Source organism: Lonchura striata, chromosome 16 (genome assembly GCF_046129695.1).
Source record: "Lonchura striata isolate bLonStr1 chromosome 16, bLonStr1.mat, whole genome shotgun sequence".
Classification (NCBI taxonomy): domain Eukaryota; kingdom Metazoa; phylum Chordata; class Aves; order Passeriformes; family Estrildidae; genus Lonchura; species Lonchura striata.
In genome coordinates this window covers 2,476,306-2,493,418 of record NC_134618.1, presented here as the reverse complement: position 1 = coordinate 2,493,418, position 17,113 = coordinate 2,476,306, and the positions used below count along the sequence as shown (strand labels likewise).

Sequence of the window (17,113 nt, the reverse complement as noted above, 5' to 3'; positions counted from 1 at the left end):
TGAATTCTGTAGCTCAGGGAGAGAATGATTTGGGTAAAAGAATTTAAAAATTAAAAAACGTGTGTGGACATACAGCTTCTCCCTAGTAGCTCCCCTAAAATCCAAGAGCTCTGTCCCAGAATTTTGCAGCACCAGTGCTCTTTCTAGAACTCTAGACTGGCACAACAACTTGCTGAATCAGGTGTTAATGCTTCGGGTTTGACTCACACACAATTTTAATCAAGTAACCTGCTCTCTGGAGTGCACAGAAAGCTCATTTAGAGAAGAACATCAACAGCAAATTTGTCATCTTCAGAGGGGGCTGGGAGTTTTCCTCCCACTTCAACATTTACCATCTTAAACTGCTCTTTGATGAAATTCTCTTATGGCTCATCAGGGTTTGCCTCTCCAAACCCCAACATGTGCTCCTGGCCCAGGGAGCTCCTCCTGCCCTTTTCCCAGGGCTGGGAGTGTGCCATGGACAGTCACAGCAGCAGGGCACAGGCTGGCATGCTCTGTCACCACTTACATGCTGCCAAACCCCTCAGAAGGACTGGAAGAGGCAGGACATTCCTCCACACCACTGCTGGTGTCGTCCCTCTTACCAAGACTAATGTTATTTCTGTTTTAGATGGGGAACACCCCTAAAGCTCCGGAGTTGAGTCTCTCCATGTGGCACCTCCTGAGGAAGGGCTTCAGCAGCACTTGGTGACAGATCTGGTAACACGTGCAGGATAAACCCCTTGGAGGCTCAACAGAGCTTCAGAACTAAGCACAGCTGAGGCTGGGGCTGCCCCTGGAGCCCTGGAAATGTCCAAGGCCAGGTTGGATAGGGTTTGGAGCAACCTGGGATACTGGGAAGTGTCCCTGCCTGTGGCAGGGGGGAACGAATTGATCTTTAAGATCCCTTCCAAGCCAAATCAGTCTGTGATTCTAGTATTCTCTAATGCTAACCAAAGACAACTGGTGCATGTGAAACCCTCAAAGAGGCTCTGCTCTTTGCAGTGTGCACTAACAGCAGCACTGCTGCTATCCCTCCACTGACCAAACACATTTGCAAAACAAACACAGCCCATAAAGTAGTTGTAGAGAGGAAGGACAGGAGAGAGCCAAGGAAAAAGAAAAACCATAGCAGTTGAAAATACTTGAAGTCACAGATTCTTGAAAGAAAAAACCTGCCTCCTCCTCAGGATCTCATCCTTCAGTAGGGAAAACCAAAAAACCTTTAAATGCTACTGCAGGAGACAGAGAAGGAATAAGACCTGCTAATCCTGCCTGGCCCTCACTATGCTTTCTCAGCTCATGTCTATTACAACACTGGGATCATCTATCACTTTCCAAAAATACTGCTCATTTCCTGTATTTCTGTAATTCTATCCCCTAGCATCAAACACTTAACACTACCTTATGTCTTTGTTTCTTCATTTCAGCTGGATGTACTTTCTTCCAATAATAATGGCACATTCTATAACAAAGCCTCCCAGCCCCTGAGTTCAACTGCTATTGAATCTGTCTCTCCTACAGCACAAGACTGGTTTGAAAGAATGAGTCATTCAAATTATTTAAAGTCTTACACATTTCTGAAATTTTAAAATGTGGTGTAGGAAGAGAAACAAAACCACACTGCACCCAGAGGCAGAGAACGACCCAGCTACCTGACATTCTGCACCCCTTCTGCACAACTCCTACAGGGTCAGCTCGCCTTCTGAGTTTGCAACAACCCCTTTGAACCCTCTCTTGTGGGCTGCCTCCTTTTCCCAGCCCTTTCCCACATCTGCAATCCTTGCTGTGCTGCTGAAGTTGCTGCCAATTTACACTGGTCTGCTCTGTGATGAGCAGCAGATGCTCCATGACTCATGCAATGCTTGCAGATGCAAGTTATCCATAACAGCAGCCTAATTAACAACACCAAACGTCAGCTCTCCCATTCAAAGCTGGACATGTTCATGTGTATGACCATGCTAATTTAGGAGGCAGTGTCTGCTCCCTTGGAGTGTTCAAGGCCAGGCTGAACGAGACTTGGAGCAACCTGGTCTAGTGGAATGTGTCCAGACCATGGCAGGGGGTGGGATGAGATGAGGCCCCTTCTAACCCAACCCATTCTGGGATTCTATGACAAAAGTACTAAGGGAAAGTCAGAGATGCTATTTTTTACCTATCATATGAATGATTTTTATTGAATTTTGAGTCAGAAAGAGCCAGACATTCAGGAGAGCCAGGCAGCAACCTGGCCTTGAAAAAAAGATAAGGAAAACTAATGAATGTCTTTGCATTGCTAAGAGCTAAATTACACACACACAAGCAAGCAGAGTCCAGCTTAGAGATATGGTCTGGGTCAAACTGTACCAGGCCGTGGTACACTTCCTGAGTGGAATTTAAAGTACTCACAAGCAGAGGATTTCTGCTTCACTCCGAAGCTTTACCTGTCACCGGAACACCAGGGAATTTGGAGATTGCACGCAGAAACGAAAGAGAAACGGCGGCCGCCCTTTTCCCGCAGTGGCAAGGTGGGAACCGCTGCGGGAGGGGCTGGGGCCGGGCCGGACAGCCGCGGGTGCCCGGCGGCAGCGGGACCCGCCCGGTACCGGGGCACGGCCCGGAGGAGCGGGACCCGCCCGGTACCGGGGCACGGCCGAAGGAGCGGGACCCGCCCGGTACCGGGGCACGGCCCGGAGGAGCAGGACCCGCCCGGTACCGGGCACGGCCCGGCGGGACCCGCCCGGTACCGGGGCACGGCCGAAGGAGCGGGACCCGCCCGGTACCGGGGCACGGCCCGGAGGAGCAGGACCCGCCCGGTACCGGGGCACGGCCCGGAGGAGCGGGACCCGCCCGGTACCGGGGCACGGCCCGGCGGGACCCGCCCGGTACCGCGGCACGGCCCGGCGGGACCCGCCCGGTACCGGGGCACGGCCGAACGAGCGGGACCCGCCCGGTACCGCGGCACGGCCCGGAGGAGCGGGACCCGCCCGGTACCGGGGCACGGCCCGAGGGAGCGGGACCCGCCCGGTACCGGGGCACGGCCGAAGGAGCGGGACCCGCCCGGTCCCGGGGCACGGCCCGGCGGGACCCGCCCGGTACCGCGGCACGGCCCGGAGGAGCGGGACCCGCCCGGTCCCGGGGCACGGCCGAAGGAGCGGGACCCGCCCGGTACCGGGGCACGGCCCGGCGGGACCCGCCCGGTCCCGGGGCACGGCCGAAGGAGCGGGACCCGCCCGGTACCGGGGCACGGCCCGAGGGAGCGGGACCCGCCCGGTACCGGGGCACGGCCCGGAGGAGCGGGACCCGCCGGTACTGCCGCACGGCCCGAGGGAGCGCAGGCCCCGCTGGCCCCCGGCTCCCCGCCGGCACCACACCCAGGCGGTCGATGCTACATGACCCCTCCGTGCCGCTGCGGGACAGGCAGCAGCAGCAGCTTCGGTTCCTGGGATCGCTGGATGCCGAGAGGCCGTGACCCCTGATCCTACGGCTGATCAGTATAAACCGTGTTTTACTCCCTGCTACACTGTCTGCATCCAGGAGCCTGGTGTCCTGAGCTTGGTAGAGACACCCTTGGAAGAAAAGCCAAAATCAGTCTCTGAAGTCCTGAGGGGGCTCAGTTCAGGTTAGGAAAGTGATATACAGCCATTAAAACACAGAATGGATTGGGTGGGAAGGGACTTTAAAACTCATCTCATTCCAGTCCCTGCCGTGGACAGGGACACCTCCCACTATCCCAGGCTGCTCCAAGCCCTGTCCAGCCTGGCCTTGGGCACTGCCAGGGATCCAGGGGCAGCCACAGCTGCTCTGGGCATCCTCTGCCAGGGCCTGCCCACCCTGCCAGGGAACAATTCCTAATTCCCAATATCCCATCCATCCCTGCCCTCTGGCAGTGGGAGCCATTCCCTGTGTCCTGTCCCTCCATCCCTTGTCCCCAGTCCCTCTCCAGCTCTCCTGGAGCCCCTTTAGGCCCTGGCAGGGGCTCTGAGCTCTCCCTGGAGCTTCTCCTCTCCAGGTGAGCACTCCCAGCTCTCCCAGCCTGGCCCAGAGCAGAGGGGCTCCAGTCCACCTGATACAAAAGGAATTAAAAAAAAAACAAACAGTAAAAAAAGCCCATAACAGAAACAACCCCCTGGAATTTAGCTGAATAAACAGGCAGAGTAAAGAAGTTCATAGAAAAGATTTATTGTTTGGAGCTGTCTGGCTCTGTGCAGGACTAGCAGGAGGCTCCCCAGCTCAGTCCAGCAGCTCGTCTCTCACCAGCACAGGGAAGCGCCGGCCCCCCTCACAGAGCTGGCTTTGGATGGCCCGGAACAGCCCTGCAGAGCCCTCCAGCAATGGCCTGGCCTCCAGGACAGGCAGCAGCTCTGCCATCATCACCTGGGCAGAAGCAAAGGAGACACTGTCACCAGAGCCAGCAGCACTCCAGTATTCCTTGTAGTGGCTGCATAACGAGTGAAATCTAATCAGAGCAGTATGACTAATAACAAGCTAATTGATTGATGGATACTTTCTTTTGTCAGATTTAATAAAGGCAGAGTGGTTCATTTTCTGCTCATGAGCTACCTAGGCAGCCACCCAGCATTTCCAGAGCAGAGTCAAGTGGCAGTGCAGCTGCCCTGCTGCAGGGAAGACCCAGCACTGGGATGAGATCAGCACCCTGCAAGAAATTGAAGCTGGTGCTGGTTCAGGACCTCTGCAGCCACACAGTGAAGTGCTCACTCACCCAAGGGTAAAGTTCAACCCCTCACTCAGGACTGTTACCATCACCTCCCACTTATGCCAAAGGTGTAAGTGTCCAACTCCAGCCCAAACAGGCTACAGGGACTGCTCAGGCTGTCCAACATTCCCTGGCCTGGCTGCTGCTTTGTTAATCCTATGATGGAATCTCAGCCCATGCTGTCAAACCAGGGCAGCATCAGTATCAGCTCTGGGATTAGGACTGACTGACAACTCAAGCACAGGTCACTTCAAATCACTGGACAAAAATTGGTCTTTGATGCCCCACTCTTGAATTAATGCTCAGACACACGTTTTGCCTGGGATTTTTGTTTTTTTCTTTTTTCATCTGGTATGAGGTTATGAAGTCTGAGCAGCCTGCACACTAAAACCCACCCAGCCTGCTGCACACTGCCTGCCCAGGAGAGAGGACAACTGCATGTATCAGCCACCTCCCTAAAGGCTGCCACAGCTCCAGGAGTGTTTGGACAACAGTCTCAGACAGGGTGTGGGATTCTTGGGCTGTCTATGCAGGGTCAGGAGCTGCGTCTCTTCCAACTCAAGTTAGTCTGTGATTCCATGACTGTTCCCTGGTGGATACAGAGGAAGACCCAAACAGAATAGAGTACAGGCTATCTGCAGGAGGCTCTCTCTCCTGCTCTACACAAATTTCTGTGCAGGTACAAGGGAGCAGGACACAGCTGTTCATCTCTGGGAAGTCCCTTTCTACAGACATGAAAGCTTCCTAAGGGGAAAGTTGGCACATGAAGGAGTGCTGCACTGCTCCACTTCCATCCCCCTGCTCTGCTCCTGACACCTAAGAAGAAACAGATCTTCACCATCAAAGACCTACCTAAGAGCTACCAGGAATTTCTATGATACTTGGCATTCCTCCATGGAAAGGGAGTGGACAGGCTTGGCCTGGAAACAGGTACATCCTTTTCTGGGGTATTTATCTTGCTCCATGCCCACTTACTTCACCTGTCCCAAGAATTTCACTTATCCTGCACAGTCTACACAGAGCTGCTTCAGACCCTCAGGGCTCACATGGCACAAAGCATCTATTTGGGTACATGTACAGAAGAAATGAGTCAACCAGCAGAGAAGCAGGAATCAGGCTTTGGTCACCACTTTGTTTTGGGCAGGCAAAAAAAACCCCAAACCCTTCATAATCGATAATTCAGGATTATAGTGCTGAAATCCCATTTGAAGTCAGGTAGAAATCTGTCTTCAGTCACAGACAGTTATTAATAATGCCTCTCTGGCTTACAAAAAATTACTTTTCCAGAGCCTCTATCACTCAGGTCAATGGCAAAGAATAGGTCAAATGAGTAGATTTGATTTCACATATCTTCTCTGCCCTTTGTTGCTGGCTGAGAAGAACAAGTAATCCCTGTGTGGCAAACTCTCTGCTCGGGCTGCTGAAGAAGTTGACACCTCCTACCCTGTTCTTAGAATGGTAAAAGCAAGATTAGCAGAATAGTGGTTTGAGATTTGAAAGGAAAGCAACAGAGAACAGAGGAGTTCACCAGCTGGAAGTCACACAGAAGGGAATGAGGGAGTGGGTGCCCTAATAGGGCTGTAAAGGCCTAACAAAAGGGGCATTACCAACAACATTCTCCACTGCCAACGTCTTTCAGAACAGGGAAATAAAATCTTATCAGGAGAGTGTCAGGCATGTAAGAGCCTCTGCTCTGGCCCTAACAAGACCAACAACAAAAAAAGTCCCATTCACCAACAAAGCAAACAAGCATAAACACAGAAACATCTGGAGGAACTTGCCATTCTGCTGCTGCCCATCAACACCTTGTACAGCAGCTGCTGCCCCACAGTTGTCCTTCTCCTTCCCTGCTCTGGGAGCACTGACACTTCTCCAGACTCACCTTTTGTAAGGCAATCTCTTGGTGCAGCATTGACACTTGCAGCTTCAAGGCAAACAGGTCCCTGAGCTCCTGGAGACTGGAGTAACAGAGGAGAGGCACAGCCAGCATGTCTGCACTGTCACACATCTGTCCCCTGACAGGGACACAGGCTGGAGAGCAGCTCCCCACATCCCCAGTGCAGTCTGGGTGCAGCCTCAGCTGGGACTCCAGAGCTGCCAGGGTACAAGAAAAGGCAGGAGACAAAAACATACAACTTAAATCTGTACTTGCAGACTTTATGATCTACTTACTGTTCCCAGAAACTAATGACTAAAGAGACTGTATTAATCAGGGTAAGTTCCTCACACATGGCACAATCAGGACACCCTAAGCTGTGGCCTGAATTGTCCCTTCCCCAGCCCTCTTGAACTGCAACTGCAGTTCAAAGCTCCAAGTCTCTCCTGAACACAGAGGGGTGGCACACAGGTACCACAGATTTATTTGCCAACAGAAAATTAAGTGCTCCATTACCATAATCAGGAGAAAAATGACCCTGGTCCAGTGTCCTGCATACAGGGGGCAAAGGGCCACGTCCACACCTGATCACAAGCACAGGGACTGTCTCACCTTCTCGGAGCAGCTGCAGCTTCTGCAGACACTGGGACACTGTGGTTTGCACACCTTCCAAGGTCAGAAGGCTTTCATACTCTCCTTGCAGAGTGGAAGGGTCTAAAATAAAAGCAGAGAAAAGGTGTGAACACTGGAACCTTCAGGAAGAGTGTTCCTGTGTTGTGGATGCCGGCCTGGTCAGGGAGAGAGAAACTGAAACTGTTTCTCACAGTGGCTTGTGAGAATTTTTAGGGAGTTGTAGGAATGTGATCACTTGTTAGTCTAAACAATCTGCAGGTGGTCTTTTTCCACCTTGCTTTTCTGTTCCTCTCAAGGACGGTGTGTGAGGAAGATGTCATTAACTAACCAATCAAATAGAATGTATCGTATCGGCCTACTTAAACTGAAGCTTCCTTTCCATTAAAGCCTTCTTTTCTTCCTTTTCACGCTGCATCTCTTGTCTGTTCTTGTGTCATTTTTGGTGCAAGGGACACTATCCCTTGTGTCCAGCACATGCCAAGAACACAAAACACATGGAACTGGAGCCCAAATAACCCTTATTCTGCCTTCTGCCCTCCCAATGCCCTTTTCCCCTCCTTACCTGCAGTCTCAGCTTCCACATACTGCCTCAGATGGGAGGGGACATCCTGGAGGCCCCTTAATTCCTCCTCTATCTCTGCAGGACTGGGAGTCAGCTTCAGGGAGGAGAACTCAAAGAGCAGCAGCTTAAGGAAGGTTCCACAGAATCCTGAGCCCCAGGCCAGCTGGAATCAGGGCAGAGGGCAGTGGCACTGCAGGGGGAAGGTGAGGACAGCATAGCACAGCTGTGTAGGGCATGCTTGCCTTGTGACCACATTTGGCTGGATCAGAAGTTTTGTAAGTGCTCAACAGCTCTACTGTGAAAAAACCCATTGCTCAGAGACCCAAGTGGAACTGCTGTTATTGGGGGCATAACTCTCTGCAGCTTGGAGCTCACTGCAGAGCATTGCACCCTGTGCCTGCTAGGAAAGGATACGGTTGTCTGGATTCTCTCTATAAAACGGGTCCTTGCAGCTGCTGCATCTGCACTTGTTTGGCACAGGCGACATCTCTCCCATGCCCTGAAATTCCAAAGAGGCAGGAGGTGGAAGTTATGCTCCTTTGTACCAGATGGTGCTCACGCTGAGCTGTGACACACCAGTGTGGCATAGTAGTGCTTTAATTACAAGTGTCTCCCCCCTCCTCTCTCACAGGTTATTTACCAGCCATTCCCAACTCATTCCCACGGCTGCTATCAGATCAACAAGGACACCCTGCAGAAAGCATCAGACACTGCAAAGCACCTGTTACTCTCTCCTCTTGTTTTGAGGGGAAGGATCAGAACACAGACAGCACATTTCCATAAGCAGAATGTGAACTCGCAGCACATCCCTCATTCTGTTGTATTGTCCTGCCTGTGTTTATATCCCATAGGAAACAATAAATCTTCTCTTCCTTTCTTAGGAGTAAGTAATTTGCATTTCTTTACATTTGTTCTGTTAGTATACGTGTACAAAAAAAAAGGAGCAGACAGGACAAATTCTCACCCAACTACTTCATATTCCAAACTTCCCTGAGATTATTCTTTAATAATTTTTTTGAGTGGGACAAAGTGGTATGTTTGGCAAGCAGAATGACAGCAGCATGTCAGGGATGCAAGGCAGAGGTTTAAGGACAGGATCATGAGGAAGCTGGCCAAGACTTCGCACCAGAGTCCACCAGTTTTTTGATAAAGCATTGCACAAATAACAGCACTACTGGAGAGATGCATTTCTCTCACAGAATTCAACATCCTCATGGATGCACAGTCCCCATGATATCCATTCATCAAGGACTGTCTCCCAAAACCTGCTGCAGTAAGCGAGAGCCATCAGGAGGAAGCTTAAAATAGTTCTGCAGTGCCTGCCTAGCTCGAGTGTGCATGTGTCTTCTCTGTAGCCTAATGAGTCTTAAATCATGTTAGAATCTGCAGATCTCAGAAATATGTTATGCAAAGAAGTGGCAAGGTTAATGGAACAGGAAAGAATAAAAATTCCCAGGCAAGATGCAAATCCTCTATGAGGGATCTTTAGTGCAGAGGTTATTCTCAATCTGGTACTGAGTTGAAAGCAATAGTGAGAAGTATAAAAATACACCAAAGTGACTAGAATGCTAAAAGGCTCAATTTAGAAGTGAAAATTAAGGGTATAAAGTCTTTACAACTTGCAGAAGGGCAACTAACAAACTGGTGTCTGATAAATGAGTTTCCAAGAGGAGGAGGAATTCTTGAGGGCAGCACAAGGGGCTACAATTAGATTTAAGAAAGAGTTTATGCTTAATATTTGAACAAAGCACATAATGAGCAATCTGGTGAATTACGGCAAGAGTTCTCAGAGGAAATATGGGAAACTCCTCCAGAAGACTGGAGAATGGACTAGAACAGACAAGCCCCAACCACCTGCACCATCCCTGCAGTAGCACCAGCTGGTTTAGTGTAAGAGTTCAGCAGCAGGAGCCAGCCTCACACACACAGACAGTTGTGGTGCTTCTAGGCTGCAAAGGAGGGCAGGGATGGTTTGTGAAACTCACACTGGATCGTGTATTCAATCACCCATCCCATGGGGTGTCCTACTTCAACAGGTGTGTGGCACCACCAAACTTCTGCTGCACCCTTAAACTCACGATTAAAGCATTCCAGGAACTTCATGACTCAGTGATTGACAGTAATTAGCACTCAGAAAACAAAAGTAGCACCACTGGCGACAGTAACAGAACACATCCTCAGCAGCAGCCTTGCAGTATGGGAGCTCTTCCTGCTCCCAGTTCAGGCCCCATGCCCTGTGGGGTCACTGCCTCCTGGGGCACACAGAGCAGCCACACCTGACCCCTCCTCACAGCCTTGAAGCTGAGGGTAACTCTGGACTTAACTTGTCAGATGGTCTTACCTGGAGTTCCTGGAATAGGCTTTCCTGTAGGGAAGGGGGAGCTTCAGCTGGCATCTGTGAAACAGGAGAAGAATCAATCCTGGCAGCTGGAAAGCAATTAACCAAGCCATGTCTTCCAACAGGGAAATGGTGCTTTGTCAAAATCTGAAATTAATTTAGCTGCAATGGGAGATGTCAGTAACTCTGGAGATTGGATCCACCACTGGCTTCAGACTGTCCTCAAGGAAGGAAGATTAAGTTGCTCATTTGACTCCACAGGCATCATGGAGCTGAGCTGGGAGAGCTCCTGCATCCTGGACCAATCAGAGGTTCATCCAGGGTGGCAGCTGGGAGCAAAACCATGGCACAGCAGAGTACAGACATGGAAACAACACCTCCAGGGAAACTGGTCTGCCATACCCTCTTGCCCTACCTTAGCTGGACGAGGCAGCTTTGTTTAGCACCATATCACACTCAAAGAAATAGGAAAGGGACATTCCAGCTTCCACTGGGATTATGATTCTTAATCCTGAAGCAGAATAATCCCTAAACTGTTACTAGAAAAACAGGAGGGTTGGCAGTTGTTAGTCACATGCAGACTTGGAATGCAAGGCCACAGCTGGGAATTTAAGTAAATGTTTGAATCCAGATCCCTGTTCCTACAGCAACTGTCACTAAAGTGTCCTGGGACCCTTCCAATGCCAGTGAAAAGGGATCATTTCCTCCCTGCACAAACACAAGAGTTAGGCTGTGGTGGCTGAGAGAAATATTCCTCAAAACTTTCCAGATGCAGATTGAGCTTCAGAGTTTTGTTAAAGCAAAAGAGGAAGAAATTAATCAAACAAGATAGACTGGCATGAATGCAAAGCCAATCTTCCAAGTATTATTTTGGCACTTTTCCACAGAGAATCTCTGTGGAGATTCTCCTGAAATCCAAACATCCCCTTCATAATCCTTCCTGCACCAAACCCTTGAAACAACTGCACTCTAGCCAGTCCTGATTTGTGTAGTTACATGGGCAGTAGGTTACAGGTTAACAGGGATGACATCACTTCAAACAGCACTGGGCACATGGTTTAAAGAGAGAAAAAATTCATGCATTATGTATTATCACTGTGTAAAAAACAGAATTTTAAAAAAAATCAATATGCTATAATAGAGGACACTCAGAGGAAAGCTAAGGCTTAAGAAAGCTCTACAGAGACAGCTTTCCAAAACACTCACAGGGGACTGTGAAACATCAAAAGTCTTAATTGAAAGGCTTTCAAAGTTCCAGCCATCCAAGAATAAGCCCTTAGAAAGAAAACACTTACTCAACCACAATAAAGGCTTTTAAACTGTATAGGATCCTTCCTCTTGAGAGGGATGTGAGGAGGATGAAGCTAGGCTGGGACCCCCAGAGCAGCTACAGCCACCAGGATCTGTACACATGCCTGTGAGTATGGAGCAGAACAGGAGAGGTGCCCACCTCCCACACTTACCCCTTTTCCTGCAGGGTGCCTGTCCTTGGTGTGATGCTCCTTCTCCATGCACCTGCAGTGTCCTCCTTTTTGCTGGACTCTGCTAGGAAACCAGAACTTTTCTTCCCTGCATCAAGTAACTGCTTGCTAGAAGCCATGGAATTCTTTCCTGCAGCTGAAGCCCCTCCAGAAAAGCTTTGCTGCTCATTTGGGGCAGATTCAGACAAGCCAGGTGTCTCCTGGGGTTCAGCTGCTGCACAGACTTCTCTGCCACTGGCACCAGCTGCTGTCCTGTGACTCCTTCCTTGTTTGGAAGTCATCCCTTTTGAGGAAATCTTCCCAGCTGTCCTGGGGCCTTGAGAAACACATCTGGCTGGGACTTTCCTTTGCAGTTTCTTCACATCTGGGTCAGTCCTGTAAGGGGCTCTTAACTGGTATGGAGAGGGCTTCTTCAACAGCAAAGGCTTTTTGCTTCCAGCTTTCACATTCCTGCACTCAGGAACATCCTCAACAGATACAGGCAGCTGCTGTGCTTCAGCTTTCTTGGGAGCATGCGCTTCACCTGCCCATTTCTGTTCTGTAGCTCCCTGAGTCTCTAATGGAGTTTTCAAGATGCTTTTCCTGACCTTCAGTGCCTTCTCTAAGGCCCTGTTCAGCAGTTCCAGCTCCTCGAGCTGCTTGGGTGAAGGTCTGTCTTCTGCAAGAAGAGAAAACATGTCAGAAGGCTTAAACCTGGATGTTTGCCATTTGACTCTTCACTAACTTGCTCTTCCAGGTAGCACAGAAGGAAACGAAACCTAATGACCTAATGACCAACAGTCAAGTATTTTTTAGCTGTGGGAACAGCCACTGCACAGAGGATTCAGGCAGGATGTGATCCACAAGAGGACAGTTCTCGAGTCAACCTCAACAAGGGACATTCCCACTTTTGGGTCAGGTCCGCAGTCACTTTAGTACTGGCTAGCGAGACACGATTCCAAGCTAACCCCAAGGAGGAGAGAGGGAGGAAAAAGGCAGAGAGGGCATTTAGGTGGATACAGAGCATTGGAATTACTCCTAACACCACAACAGGCCCGGGGCCGGTGGGACAAGAGGTAGCACCGAGGGAAGCACTCACCATGCTCAGTACTGGAGCCTGATTGTGGCTGTGGCCTCTCCTCTTCCTGATCATCCCTGGGGGGAACAAACAGCGACGGAGCCAGCGTTGCTGCAGCGGGACAGCACCAGCACCCCTGGCCCGCGGACACGTCTGCAGGAGCGGCGCCCGGGCCTCCTTCCTCCCGCCGGGCCGCCGGGGATGGAGGCCCCGGGAGGAGGGCGCCGGGCCGGCCGCCACCCGCCCGGGCTCCGCACTCACCAGCGCCGCAGGAGCGCCCGGCTCCGCGCCGCCCGCCGCTCCAGCTCCCGCCGCCGCTCCGCGCCCTCGCCCAGCGCCGCCCTCAGCGCCGCCGCCGCCCTGCAAGGCCCAGCGCGGTCAGCGCCCCGCGGCACCGGGCCCGGCCCGCGGGGCCCGGCCCCCTGCCCTCACCGTGGGCCCGGCCCCCTGCCCTCACCGTGGGCCGCAGCCCGCGGGCAGATCAGCCCGGCCCCCTGCCCTCACCGGGGGCCGCAGCCCGCGGGCAGCATCAGCCCGGCCGTGGCCCCGCCGCCGCCGGCCGCGCTCCCCGCGGCCCTGCCAGGACCCGCGGCGGGGCGCGGCGGAGGCGGGAGCGGCCTCGGGCCTGAGGCGTTCCGGCGGCGCCGGGGCCGGGCGGGCGGCGGGGAGGCGGGGTCCCTGTGCTCGCTGTGCTTCCCGGCGGGGCGGGACGGTGCCGGGCGTGCCCCGCTGGGCACGGGGAATCTGCTTTTCCCTCCGCTGCCTTCGGCGCTTCCCTCTCTTTCTACCCCCTCTGAGGGGGCTTGGGCGGGCCCGTCCCACAGCCCGAGGTGCCCGGCCTCTCCTGGGGCCAGGACACAGTCGGGATTTGTTCCCCTCGGCTCGGCAGTGAAGCGCCCCGGGCACACAGAGCCCGGCTCCGCACAGCCCCGCTGCCCGGGACCGCGGCACGGCCACCTGCCCACCTCCGGCCGCGCACGCCAAGCCGCTGCCGCCGCCCGCGCTTTGCACCGGCAGAAAAGAGAATTTATTTTACTTTATTTTATTTTAAATGGGGAATCTGCCTTGCTGCGGCTGTGGGAGCTGCCGGGCTGGTAGCGCGGACTCCGAGTGCTGCTGGATCCCGTCGGGATCAGCTCTCGCTGCGGAGCACTGCAGTTCTCCAGAAGAGCCCGTAGCTGGCACTCGGCACTGTCTGTTCAGGCAGCTGAGAGCAGGAATCCAGCCCTCCCCCTTGCACAGCAGAATGAAAGTTAGCAAAAAGTTAGAAAATAGGAAAGAAGTCGTTCTTTGCCTTCAATGGCTGAATCTTGAGGTTGAGATGCTCATGATTCTCTGCAGCGACATGACCACAGACTTTTAAAAAGAGAAGTTGAGAATTTCAGGTGATTCATCGAGACAGGACTTTAAAACCCCATATAAAATGTTACAAAAATCAGATAAGTCATCACACATCGTGAGTTTCCACATCCAGAAACTCAACATTTTTCCAATTGTAATTTGCACTTCTGCACAGACAAAGAATTATTTCTCTCTCTGTAGACTTTATAGCCGAATTAGCACAGGCTGACCCCTTCCTGCCCTGAAACTTGTTGAAAAGTGTGAGTTCACTGTCAGAACAGTTATGCTTCTGAGGCATAAGGCAAGGTAGAGCCCAGACAGATATCCCTGGGCTCAGCAGGGCTGACGGGGATATCAGACACTCAGAAAATAGTTTAATCAACAAAGTCACAAGGTGCAATGCTGTGACACCCTGGGAAGCACAGCAGCAGCAGCAGAAGAGCTCATTTTCAGACAGCTGCATCTCTATAATGATTAAATATCCTGAATCAGAAGGCACACAAAAAGATCATGATTCCAGCTCCTGGTCCTGCACAGACACCCCAACAATCCCACCCTGGGCATCCCTGGCAGCGCTGTCCAAGCACTCCTGGAGCTCTGGCAGCCTTGGGGCCGTGCCCGTTCCCTGGGGAGCCTTGGCAGTGCCCAGCACCCTCTGGGGGAAGAACCTTTTCCTGATCTCCAACCTAAACCTGCCGTGGCACAGCTCCAGCCATTCCCTCAGTCCTTGGTCACAGAGCAGAGATCAGAGCTGGCCCTTGGGATGAAGCTGCAGCCCCTGGTGAGCTCTGCCCTCAGTTTCCTTCAGGCTGAACAAACCGAGTGCCCTCAGCCACTCCTCACACAGCTCTAGTTGCCTTGAGATGCTTCAGCATGCTCGTGTCCCTCCTTTGCTCTCCAGTAGCTTTAGATCCTTCTGATACTGTGGTGCCCAAAGCTGTGCCAGGGGTGGGTGGATTCCTGCAAGCTGGGACTGGCCAGGAGATGGAGCCCTGGACTCCTGGAGCCTCCAGCATCACCTGCTGTTCCAGGTGGAGCACAGCCCGGGCCGTGAGAGTGACACCTCTCCTCAGGCACCTGCATACTGTCGGCATTGAACTATTAAAAACGACCAAAAGAGGAATCAGGCTGCTGTAATCCAGGAAAGTCACCTGAGGCATGAAGCCTGCTGGAGCAGCACTACTGACACGGCTACCTTTTCCATCAGGTCTCTGTGGTTTGGCAGTGCTAAAAATGATCCTCAAAACCCAAGGATCCCTTTGTACAGGAGATGAATCAAGCCTGTGCCCCTCCTGAGCCTCTGGATTTGTGCAGGCAGTAGAATTCCCCCCAACAGACAGGAAAGTTTTAATGCAGGCACTTTGCTGTTAAGCTGCACCTTGCTGTGAAGGACAGATGACTATCTGCATGTTGGCTTCAAGTTTTAGGTGAGGCAAGGGCTGCTGCCATCACAAAATCAGGAGGGGCAGCAATCAGGGGAGCAATCCACCTTCCAGCTGCAGCGAGCACTGGTTAAACCACGGGTGAAACCATGGCAGAGACGTTGGGGTGAGGTGATAATTGGCAGATGGAGAGCAGAAACTTCCTGACAGAGATAAAACCATTCCTCTACTGATGCTCAGGGCTCAAACGTGCCAACTCTGGCCATTACAGCTCAGCTGCTCCTACTTCCCTCCCCTACTCCCCTCCACACCTCCATGACGGGCTCCTGCTGCCTCACCTTCTGAGGGGTCTCACAACAGGGCAGCTGCTGGGTACATCAGTTCCTGCCTTCTCTTGTGGGTGGTTGTGTTTTCAGTGGATCATCTGACAAAGCCAGTTGAGGAAAAAGTCCCAGGTGTGTGTATCACTTTTCACTGAGAGCAGCTTGTGCTGGAATGGGTAAATGCAGCCAAGAGCTGTATTCTGTTCATGTAGCAACAGGCCCTGCACGAGTACAGACCTGATTTGGCACAGCTGGCACAGGAGACATTTGTGCCAGAGCCCGAATTATGAGCTAACAGAGGAACTGTGTTTCTTCTTCATGACATTGCTTGCTGGGCAAATGCTGGGTACCTCAACCTGGCACCCATGCTAAGTAACATTTCAACTCGTGCAAAAATTTAGTTACAAAAGACAGGTTAAAATATTTGTGTGGTGTACAAGGGATTGCTGCTGGTACACAGCTCTGGCACCAGTTATTTTGGGGCCTGAAGTCATGAGACTCTTGCACAGGTGAGATGTAATGGAAGTTACAACGTCAGCACTCATTCATGGCTCAGGCTGACAGGTGCCAGGTGATATTCTGCAATTTGTATTTCTATTTTCCTGAGAACCCAACTCTCAAATACCTGTCAGCTAATAAAAATAACTCTCCAGGAGCTGAGATCTCCTGCTGGGTGCCTAAAGCTCTTTGAAAGCCGTTGCCCATAACCCATCATGGTAGGATTCCCTGGGGTAAAATTGGAGTCGATGTCACTTAGCAACAAGAAGAGAAAAAAATTAAACCAGGAGATAAACTTAATCACTAATACACCTCCTCCAACTTTCTATATTATTGCTGTATTATATTATTCCATGAGCCGTGCTCCTCCTGTGTACTGCCCATGGGGATCAGTGCTCTTTGCTGAACTGACACAGGAAAATCCTCCCTATGTAGATGGGCATGTTATGGCTTAAACCCAGCCAGCAACTCAGCGCCACACTGCCCACTCACCCCTTCCCAGTGGGATGAGGGAGAGCACTGTAAAAGTGAGAGACCTCATGGGTTGAGATGAAGACAGTTTAACAGGGAAAGGAAAGGGCGTGCAAGGAAAACAGGACAAGGAATTCATTACCTGCTTCTCTTGGGCCAGCAGGTATTCAACCATCACCAGGCCAGCAGGACGCTGTCACAGGTAACAGTTCCTTGTGATAGGGAAGGTGTGTGCTAATGTTTTTACAAACAATTCCATGGGTGAGGGGATGAGTGTTAACATCTTTGAAATGCATCTTAATGTCTCTACCAGCTTCAAGTGATGCCTCAGGTTTTAGCTTTTGTGTTTTTCAGATTCTGTACTGCTTTAGTGTGTACTTCTGAGCTTCATATTAGCAGGTAGTAAGCTCTCTTCACAGAGCAGGGAGACAAAACAATTCCTTCTCTAGCTGGGGACCAAGGACAAATGATCCAAA

At 51.7% G+C, this 17,113-nt stretch overlaps 1 protein-coding gene across 1 annotated transcript; it reads right to left on the bottom strand.

The window, feature by feature from the left end:
- Positions 1 to 4,124: 4,124 nt before the first annotated feature.
- Positions 4,125 to 16,812, bottom strand: TEDC2 (tubulin epsilon and delta complex 2). The gene is made up of 13 exons (XM_077786939.1): positions 16,780 to 16,812; positions 14,983 to 15,061; positions 13,687 to 13,817; positions 13,411 to 13,466; positions 12,884 to 12,982; positions 12,644 to 12,699; positions 11,548 to 12,223; positions 10,088 to 10,141; positions 8,161 to 8,245; positions 7,747 to 7,855; positions 7,164 to 7,265; positions 6,558 to 6,769; positions 4,125 to 4,335 (listed from the first exon to the last, which is right to left on the bottom strand). The coding sequence occupies exons 1-13, from the start codon at positions 16,810 to 16,812 to the stop codon at positions 4,192 to 4,194; spliced, it is 1,836 nt and encodes a 611-aa protein (XP_077643065.1). The 3' UTR covers positions 4,125 to 4,191.
- Positions 16,813 to 17,113: the final 301 nt, after the last annotated feature.

Coding starts and splice junctions, on each gene's coding strand:
- TEDC2 (XM_077786939.1), bottom strand. CDS start 16,812: ATGGTTGAATACCTGCTGGCCCAAGAGAAGCAG. Junction 13,467..13,686: donor GCTCCCACAGCCGCAGCAAG/GCAGATTCCCCA, acceptor TCCTGGCCCCAG/GAGAGGCCGGGCACCTCGGG. Junction 4,336..6,557: donor AAGAGATTGCCTTACAAAAG/GTGAGTCTGGAG, acceptor GCTTCTGCCCAG/GTGATGATGGCAGAGCTGCT.